This window comes from Sinocyclocheilus anshuiensis, unplaced genomic scaffold, assembly GCF_001515605.1.
Source record: "Sinocyclocheilus anshuiensis isolate Anshui unplaced genomic scaffold, SAMN03320099.WGS_v1.1 scaffold641, whole genome shotgun sequence".
Classification (NCBI taxonomy): Eukaryota; Metazoa; Chordata; class Actinopteri; order Cypriniformes; family Cyprinidae; genus Sinocyclocheilus; species Sinocyclocheilus anshuiensis.
Window position 1 is genome coordinate 381,300 of NW_015536503.1, and position 10,387 is coordinate 391,686.

General features: G+C 35.2%; 1 protein-coding gene and 1 long non-coding RNA gene across 5 annotated transcripts in view; one reads left to right on the forward strand and one right to left on the reverse strand.

Annotated features, from left to right (window-relative positions):
• LOC107690626 (nuclear respiratory factor 1) overlaps window positions 1-7,144 on the reverse strand; it is a 15,566-nt gene extending 8,422 nt beyond the window's left edge. Inside the window, exons 1-7 of the mRNA XM_016489008.1 lie at window positions 7,016-7,144; window positions 4,879-5,128; window positions 4,539-4,653; window positions 3,722-3,848; window positions 3,493-3,636; window positions 765-923; window positions 118-321 (exon numbers count right to left, since the gene is read on the reverse strand). Of these exons, the coding sequence (XP_016344494.1) occupies window positions 118-321; window positions 765-923; window positions 3,493-3,636; window positions 3,722-3,848; window positions 4,539-4,653; window positions 4,879-5,101 (972 nt within the window). The 5' untranslated portion in view covers window positions 5,102-5,128; window positions 7,016-7,144. The remainder of the gene's footprint in view (window positions 1-117; window positions 322-764; window positions 924-3,492; window positions 3,637-3,721; window positions 3,849-4,538; window positions 4,654-4,878; window positions 5,129-7,015) is intronic.
• A 1,688-nt stretch (window positions 7,145-8,832) lies between these two features.
• LOC107690652 (uncharacterized) overlaps window positions 8,833-10,387 on the forward strand; it is a 51,879-nt gene continuing 50,324 nt past the window's right edge. For all 4 annotated transcript variants that reach the window (XR_001634474.1, XR_001634472.1, XR_001634473.1 and 1 more), the window contains exon 1: window positions 8,833-8,904. This is a non-coding gene — a long non-coding RNA (uncharacterized LOC107690652). The remainder of the gene's footprint in view (window positions 8,905-10,387) is intronic.

The following is a 10,387-nucleotide window of genomic DNA, read 5'->3' on the forward strand; positions in this document are numbered from 1 at the left end:
ATATTTTTTTATATTTTGGTCTCCCCCTGATCTAAATGAAGTCCTCCAGTGAAGCTAATTTATATCGTAGTGAAAAACAACCGTGCAGTTGTTCCCACAGCTGGGACCTGAGCTCACCTGTATGAGCGAGACTGTTCCATCAGGATTACTGATCGTCTGCACTACGGTCTGTGACGGCACCAGGTGCGCAATGCTGTGAGTGGTTGTTGTGGCAACTTGTTGTGTGGTGATCTGGTCCTCAAAGGCATAGAGCAGGTCCTCTCTCCCATGCTGCTTATAACAGTTTTTAACAATAGTCCTCAGGGCTTGCGTCCATGACACCTGTTTCCAATGGAAATCAGCCCTCGACAAGTCAAGATGATGCAAGCTTTAGCTCATTTGTTTCAATTCAGATGTCATTTTGTGGAAAGCTGACAAAACTACGGTGTGGCTGATTCAATGATTTGTTTGCGTCATTACTCATGGCATTTTTCATACAATAAAATGTTTTAATAAAAATATATGTGGGCAATTATTGCTAATTAATGTGTACTGTTAAATTGGTGCATATAAAATAAAATCAGAATATTTGAACCCAAATTTCTATTGCATTTTTCTTCTTTCAGTAAACATAACACATTGGCTGCAGATAAATGAAATAAAACATTTTTAAGCATTTAAAAATTGTAACCAAACACATACATATCAGGAATATGGACAAAACTCTAAAGAATATAGAGTTATTATTTTTATGGCCCAGTCGTAATGTGAGGACTTAACACTACCCTCTGTTTCTGCTCCTCTGTTCGGACATCACTGCGTACGTTGGCCCAGGGAATGTCCTCCGGCCACCAGATGGGCTTGCAGCTCTCTTTCCCCCAGCCAGGCTTCCCACGGCCTGTGGAATACTTCAGCATTTCTGGAATGAACGCACGGAGCTGGGCCTGCAAAGCAACAAAGGCACACATAATCACAGCGGGAGCTTTTATACTGGGAGTGGCAGAGCAAAGCATGGCCTCTGGAAAAATAAAATCTGTGTGAAAAAGATTTGGAAACAGCAAGCCATTGATTTTCCTCTTCCTTCTGCAGCTGAGTGCAGACAGTCTGTCCACACATATAGCTTGTGAAAAGCTAAAAGTAGACTATTAGGTTTCTATTAAAAGGCTAATCTATGGGTGAGGCTCCAGCGCACACTGACTGCAGGAGATGGACAGGATGGAACGTACACCACTGAACTAGATTATGTAAAAGTAATACTTTTAAGGTTGGTACACTACTGTTTAAAAGTTTGAGATTAATACTTTTTTTTTTTTTTTAAAAGAAATGAATGCTTTTATTCAGCAGATGTGCATTAAATTGATTGAAAGCGACTGTTAAGACATTTATTAATATTATGAAATGTTCTCATTAAAATGAATGCAGCTCTTTTGAACATTCTATTCAATAAGGTTCCTGAAAAAAAATTATTATGGTTATGATCATGTGACACTATAGACTGGAGTAATGGCTACTGAAACTTCAGCTTTGACATCACAGAAATAAATTACATTTTAAAGGGGTCATATGATGCGATTTCAAGTTTTCCTTTCTCTTTGGAGTGTTACAAGCTCTTGGTGCATAAAGAAGATCTGTAAAGTTGCAAAGACTAAAGTCTCAAATCCAAAGAGATATTCTTTATAAAAGTTAAGAGTCAGCCACGCCTACCTAAAATGGCTCGTTCTAACACGCCCCCACATATCTACGTCACTGTGTGGAAATATTAGCATAATGCAACCCAAATGTGCACGCAAAGAAAAAAGGCGTGGTTTCAGGAACAGCAGTCGTGTTGATGCAGCCATGTCAGGGAGACGCTGTGTTTCAGTGCTCCCACTTTTCTATGACAATCTGGCGCTTCTGAATCAACGACTGTAAGCATGTTTTGTTATTAGTTTAAGTATTTGCTATTGACTGTTCAAATGCAGAGTTTTGCGCAGCGCAGAGCAGGGCATAGAGGACCTACAATAATGTACAGTATTTGAAAAATAATGTGTTTTTTGAACATTAAAGCATGTCAACATATTCCGTTACACCAAATAATGATCTTTAAAATAGCATCATATGACCCCTTTAATATATATTCAAACAGAAATTTGTTATTTTAACTCACAGTGATAGTTTACAGTATTACTGATTTGACTATATTTCTGATTAAATAAATGCAGCCACAATGAGCATAAAAGACTTCTTTCAAAAACATTACAAAACCAACCCCAAACTTTTGAACAAGTGTACATACGAATTTGTGCTGTTTGTTTTCTCACATAATCACCTTTTTAAATATTATAAAAAAACAACAACCCTATAACACGGCTTTGGTGCTGGTTATTTAGATGCAAGGAAAATGAACAAATCAAACCAAACAAATTAGTTCAATCACAAATCAATATGCTAATAAATGCAAAATAAATAACCAACTGAAATTCTGTACACAATTTTTGTGTATGCCAACCTGCTTTTAGTTAGATTTGAAATGTAAGCTAATGCCATAAAAGTCTAAAAAAAAACAGCATTAGTGAGAAATTGTTAAGGTATTAACATGACAATAAAGGGGCTTATTAAGTCCATTGGCTTTTTAAAAACCACACTGAGATGTACGGGGCAGTTCATTAGCCCAGTGACAGCTCCATCCTGGGTGTGAGGTTGGAGTTTATCCCAGCACCCTCAGTGCCCTTGGTAATTCCATAGGCAGGCCAGGGATTGTACTGCACAGCGCTCTTGTAGCAACGTCTGTTCACCTCGACATCACAGGCTAAATTTGGCTTGGGAGGAATAAATCAGTTCCCAAAAGAGCTTCTCCCTCTCTCCCGCTCTCTCACTGTCACAAACACACTTGCTGTAAGCCTGACATTGGATGGTGACAGGCGACAACATGGCGAACTGCTAGTGAAGAAGGATTTCAGGAAAAGAGCTAAAAAATTATTGTCTGATATAACGAATTAATTCACTGAAATATAAAACTCACTACATATTTTTTGACCAATTAATCTCCATGATTCTTCCAGTCATGATTGTTGCATAATTAAAAAAAAAATCATTCTTAGACTGTACTCACAAAGATCAATATATTTAAGCATAACATATATATAAGTAGCTAAGTACTCTCGCTCTCTCTCTCTATAACTAATAAATCCATGATAAACCCAATAGTTCAAATAGTATATATGCTTCATAATATATTTTACATTTTTAAATACATTTAACTGATAAGATGCGCGTTAAATATCGCATGCGGTTTATCGTGCAGCCCTAATGTGGGGTAATGAGTAAGGGGCGAGCTGGCAAATGTAGTGGTTATGTAGTCTTATATCAGGCCACATGCTTCAAATAACCTGTGCTAAAACCCTGTAGTGGATGAAGTGAGACTTGCTCTCCATTAACTGCTGCCCCATGAGCCTAGAAAATGTCAAATTTGCATGTCAAAGCAGAAAACTCAATAACTTGCATTCCTGGCTCATAGTGCCACCTGCTGCCCACCTGTGTCATTTTGTCCACAGACACCGGTATGCCGTCAATAGTCAGTGGAGGCAGTTCGGAGCTGAGTTCTCCACCACCAGGGGGCGCGTGTTCAGCCAGAGCATTTTCCAGATCCTCCAGAATCATGCTCTTGTATTTTCTCACCTGATCACAAGACATGCCAAAACAGGGATGAAATTTTAAACCGTGCAAACGATATGAAGGTAAAAAGCACAATAAATATACTCACCACGTTCTCTAATGGTGCCGCTCCAAACACTCTAAACACAGGGTTTGGTTTAGAGGGAGAGATGCACAACACAATAGCCTGCTGGCCAACCCGTGTCGTGTACTCGTCTAGAGTCGCTCTCAGCTTCCTGCAGACATAGTAAGAGACATTGTGAACGGTTAAATAAAATTTAATTGGAATTGGCATAATTGGAAAAATGCTAAAATAAAATAAATTTATTTTTTTTTAACCCTTGGAAACTAACTGAAATAAAGTTAAAAGTACTATAATTAGTAAAACTGAAATAAAAATAAATAGAAAATAACTAAACCATATTTAAAAAAAATGTGTAAAAATAACAAATGACTAATATAAAATTTTTTTACTAAAATAAAAATTCATTTTTAAATATAAACAAAGGCTAATTCAAAATATTACTAAATATTGTAACAGAATAAATAATACTAAAACAGCACTGTAAGAGTACACATGTATACATATAGTAATACAATATTTAATATTTATATTATTATAATATTTATCAGTTCAAGTAAGTTCAAGTTGAAGTACTAAAATTACTAAATCTAAAAATAAACATAAATATAAAAAAAAATTAATAAAAAGCACTTAAAATTACTAAAATTAAACTAAAAAAAAAAAAAAAATGCAAATATATAAATAAAAGCCAATGCAAATTTTAATTAATACTACAATAGTATAATAAAAACACTAAAATAAACAACACTGGTAACAGTACATTTTCGTTCTTTCTTTCTGTCTATCTATCTATCTACCATTACATTACAATACAATGAACAATACTGAGAATATGGTTCACCTAAGCAAGCGAGTCTGCTGTCTTTTACGGATTGAAGGGTTTGATTCAAAGATGTGCGGTCGTTTCCGTTTCTTCCCTGTTGCCACAGCTGCAGCTGCTGCCATGCCAACAGGCCCTGAAAATATTTAGGGGAATAAAATCAGTTGTTTTTTTTTTACGTTCTATATCATTCAGGATATGCATTGTATCCGTTTGTGTATTCCATGGGAATTTAACCCATGAGCTTGGCAATTGCTCTATTTTGAGCTTTAAGGTGGTTGACAATTTATGGTTTAAGTGTGCCATCTAGTGGTTTGTCTGATAACGACAAGTCAGAATACAACAATGTGCTGGAACCTACCTGCAGCAGCCAGATGTGCGGTGACCTCATCGGTTCCAGTCGAGTTGAGGATATCGGAGTCATCGTAAGCGTCATCATCAGGCGAGGAGGGTGAATCCTCGTCAGCGCTCAGCATGCCATGCTCCGTGTACGTGGCAACGTGCACCTGCCCGACCTGCTGAGTGACGGCGTGGGCCTCGATAGTGGTCATGTGCTCTGTCTGATGCACCATGTGGTCTTCCATCACCCAATACAGTTTCTCTCAAACACACTGAGACACACACATACAATATATTAGCACACGTTCTACAAGTAACTGCTTCATGTAGATTCACAGATGAGGTGACTGTCATGCACCAATTATTTTGAGGGGGGTCAAATACATGTATTTTCATTTGCATATGCATTTAAAACACATTAAAAAATGTGAGGGACCATATCTTATGTCTTATGACGACTACCAAACTCACATTTTATTAGTGCATATATTGTGCATCAGTGTAACAAGACATTCCATTAATATAGTATTGTCAGATGTGCTTTTATATTGAAACAGCATCACAAAACATTTAATTTATTGTGAATCCAGGTAAACTGGGCCACTGAGTGTGATCTCAATGTCAAATGTGGCCTGAATCAGCCAAAATTCTTTCAGCAGTAGCTATTTAAACTAAGTGTAAAAGTACACGCTATTTATCTTAAGTAGTTTACATTTAGTGTGTAGAGAAAAAGGGTCAGTTCCTTTCTATTCACAATAAGCATTCATAAAGTATTGCATCTATTATTGTTGCTTTATACATCTCTCCAGTAGGGGGCACTAATCGTTACAAATAATCAATACAATTTGTTCATACGATTAATATGTATTTTACATTAATAATGTTTTACCGAGGTTTGGCTGGAGTCTGTAAGTCTGACTGCTTTCAGTATTTATCCAAAAGAATATATAAATATTCAATATTAGTAACAGCATATACATTTACTGTGCGTATTATATTTTGGAAAAGTGCAATCATATGAAAATACACCTATATTAAATTTCAGCAAGAATGTAAAGCTGTATCAATGACAAACTAAATGACACAGATTGAAAATCTTTTTGAGTTACGTTTTTTATTGAATAATATGACACTGTAATGACATGTCTCTGACAGCAAGCAGTGTGGATTACATTTACTAAACGTTTTGGATTAAAAAAAAATATGGAACCAAAATAAAAACGTATGGGTGAATATTTTAGGATGACGTAGGTGCTATGAACGGTCCACATAGATAAATAAACCAGCTCGCAGCTACAGTATCGTTCCGTTCAATTCAATGGCCTGACACTGAAGCTCTGGAAAACGCTAACGTTACATTTGATTTGACCAAGTCACGAACTACGTTCACAAACACGAAAAGACATTTCAACATGCATCAACATGCACAAAGAGTCATTAAAAAAGGTAGGTTTGAACCTCCGAAATAACTGAATCGATATAGACTAACGTTAGTTAAGTCCAGCATCAATAACAAACAAATAAATGGCGGTTATTTTCAAACTGTGAATAATACGTGTAAAGAGAGCGGACCGTTTGTAAGTGAAATATTAAACACTAACGCAATTCAAACTGTTATTTCAAACACAACAGTAAACATTCAGATAAGGTGCAAAACATCTGAAATAATCTTTTAGATACAAATTTGCCGGCACCGTTGTCGATTATAAAGCGATATAAACAGTCGATAACACTGCTGTGCTAATATGATATTAAGGTTATGTATTATTCAATAACCAGACAAGAAACCAATATAAAGAGGTATTACGCATTACGAGAGGTTAAACACGCAATCAAATTTGATTCCCCGAACAAGAATATAAACACAAGCTATCAAGCCTTGAAATCCCATTTAGCATCTGGACAAAACAGTAGCGATTCGATTGCACATCTAAATTCAGTAGGCCAAAGGCCTGCGCCATGATTTTTTTTGCCCCAATTTGAGCGGGGTAACGTAAATAATAATTGCCATCCTGTCAAATGCGCTCGATATCATGCCAAGTTCTGTTTCGCATCGTCGCGATCTGCATCCGAGTGTGTGAAAGGCAAACGCTGCCGGGTTCTTTGGTGCGGCTGCGCCGGGTCTGAAATGGCTGGAGATTGCGCGGTAGGGCACTAACCTCAGAGCGGCTGCGCTACTTCGGGCCTGCGCTGTGCGGCGGAGCTGCGAACACCAGCTGCAATGGAGGACAAAGAACGAGCAGCAGAGTGCGCGCGTCCTGGGCTCAGCTGCTGGTGCACGGAACAAACCCCGCCCCTCCCCTCCGTCTCATTCTACACACTAGAGCCTGAACTACATGATGCTGCAGCGCAGAGAAAGACAAGTACACACTGCTCTCCAAGAATGAGGGGATTTGAATTGAATTGAAATGGAATTGAAACAGTTTGAAATATGGTGCAGCAGGGAATATTAAAATAACATAGAAATAAATATATATATTTAAATGTATTTATTAAATTGGTATTTATAAATTTATTTTAAATATAATTTATTGCTGTTATTATTATAAAATGTCTGATTCCTATATTATTGTCTGACTCCTAAATTATTATTATTATTATTAAAGTTTTTTTCGTGTGAGAGAGTGTATCGTAACTGCATTGATTTAAGATGTGTTGTATTGTAAATTAAAACATAATAAGTTACATCGTTGTTTATTAAATATAGTGCAATATGTTTATTATTTATTGCATTTTATTATACGTTTTATGTATTATGGCATTTATTTTATTTGGATAATTTCAGTCTATTTTATTGTTCATATTCATCTTGTTATAATAAAATGTTTCTTTTATGTTGTCAGAATAATTAATAGATGCTGAATGGCAGGATGGTGCAACAGAGAATAATAAACTAATAAAGAAATACATATTTTAAAATTACTTTATTCATTTTTTTTTATTTCGAATAATTTAGTATTTATATATTTATTTTAAATATATTTTATTTGACTTAAATGTCTGATTCCTATAATATTGTCCAAGATATATACTTTATGTTTGCAAAAGCATTTGTGTGTATTTGTAACTGCATTGCTTTCATATGTGTTATCTGTGCCTATATTCCTGGATTTGCATGACAGTGGATCATTCACATGAACTGTAAATTAAACTAATGCAAAATAAGTTACATAGTTGTTTATTAAATATAGTGTGATTATGTGTTACATTGTTATTAGCCATTTATTTATTATTGCATTGCATTTATTTTAATTTGATAATTTAAATCTGTTTTATTGTTAATATTCATTTTGTTATAATAACATGTTTTCTATTGTCAGAATAATTAATAGATGCTGGATGGCAGGATGGGGCAACAGATAATAGTTAAATAATACATAAATCTGTTTAAATTAATTTATTACATTATTTATTTTAAATAGTTTAATATTTATGTATTTATTTTTTAAATATATTTTGTTGTTATTTTTATAAAATGTCTGATTCCTATAATATTGTCCAAAATATATACTTTTATGTTGGTATTTGTTTCGCTTAATTATCTGTCCTTACGTATTCCTTGATTTGCATGAGAATGGATCATTCGAATTTAACTGTAAATTAAACTAGTACAAAATAAATGATGTATTTGTTCATTAAATATGGTTCAATATATGTTTATTATTCATTGCATTTCTATTATTTTATTGATTATATTGCATTGCATTTATTTTATTTAGGTGATTTAAATCTATTTTTACTTTGTTATGATAAAATGTTTACTGTTAGGTTGTCAGAATAATTCAGAGATGATAGATGGCATGAAGGAAAATCATCTATCTGTACACTTTTAACCTACATAGCTTTTTATCTATTCATATGCATTCCTTCCTGGTTTTGGACGAGACGTTCATATTTAATGCAAAATAAAAGTCCCTTAAAAAATGCCGACACCTGTTTCACATTAAGCCTTGATGCGTACTGATCATTGATGGGACGTGAATGAAGGAACGGAAAAGACGCGATTGGATGTCCATGCTTCGTTTTATCTATAAAAATCTTGCATTTGGTGAGTACTTTTGGGTTTCGTCTCGCTTGTTTTTGCAGATAATAAATCCAGTGTGAGTTGTTTATCCATTTAAGTCTGTTAGTAACTTTGATGACGAGACTAGACAAGACGATAAAAGAGTTAATGTCTATGTCCATTGTTAGGTTTAAGAACATCCATAAGAGGGCAATATGGTATCACAAATTATTCACCCCGATTGATTTATGTGTAACACTAGATGGCAGAAAATGATCATTTTTGGGTTGCTGGATGAAGCCTGATGGCGCACACGAGTGTGTGTGTGTGTGTGTGTGTGTGTGTGTGTGTTTGACTGAATATCAGATTATTCCAAGACACAGCTAACCTGTTTTTGTGACTTTGTACAGATTATTTAATTTTGTTTTGTCTGCGTCTAATCCAGTTAATGTAAGCTACTATATTAAAAATGCTGTGTAATTACTGGGGAAATTGTATAATAGATATAATTTCCCTCCATTAGCTTGGCTTTAGTTATTGGCAGAGGACCTGCAGTCCACTTTAGTTTATTGCATAAAGCTTTAGTTTAAGGATGTTTAGGCCAGCCTTTCCCTAACCATTGTGACAGAGCGACTGCAGGCCCATGTGGTAGTACGCAAAGCAAATTCTCAGGTGATAGAGAGTCAGTCTTTAGAGGTTTCACAATCTGTGATCTATCTTCACTGTGCTGCCCTGCTGGGCAGAGCCGATAAGGTTTCGGAGGAGTTCAATAATTCTCTTAATTGATTGTCTGGAAGTGAAGATAATTCATGGTAATTGTCAGGCCAGTGAGGAGCTCATGAGTTGAAGCCACTGAGGGAGGAATAATGGATGCTTCACTTACTTACATGGCAAAGACAGACCAAGAGACCAGTAACAGATCTAAACAGACTAATGTTAATGCAGTGAACTGTGAGAGAAAACAAATTGTGCTTTGCTTTTTATACATCAGACCAAGCTAATACACTCATGAATGACGACAAAGCCACCAGAGTGCACTATGGGACCATTTAAGTCACTTTTATTAAGATATTTCGATTTAAAGCTGAAGCATGTAATTTCTCTGTGACTAATGAAAAAAATTAAAACTGCTTTCCTGTACTTGACGTCAGTTTGTAGGGCCTGGAAGGCTAATTTTTGTTGGTTCCCTCTGGAATGTCTAATGATTTCTAATAATTTTTTAAAGCAATTTATGAAATAGGTAATCTAAGTTCCAACATAAGGACTACAATGGCTGCCTGATTCATCAGACTCATAATCTCACATTCTTGTGATAGTTGGGCTTTAAAAACACAGCCCAAAATGAAATGACATTTTCAAAATTCACATTTGAGGTATGACTGAATGTCATTTATGTTGTAGAACATCATATGAAGGTCTTTGCACAGTTCACACTTAAGCTGTGAGCAGAATTTTCGAGTGATCTTATTTTTTTATAATGATTATCATCTTGAATATATACAAAATATAATATAATGGGTAGAAATCG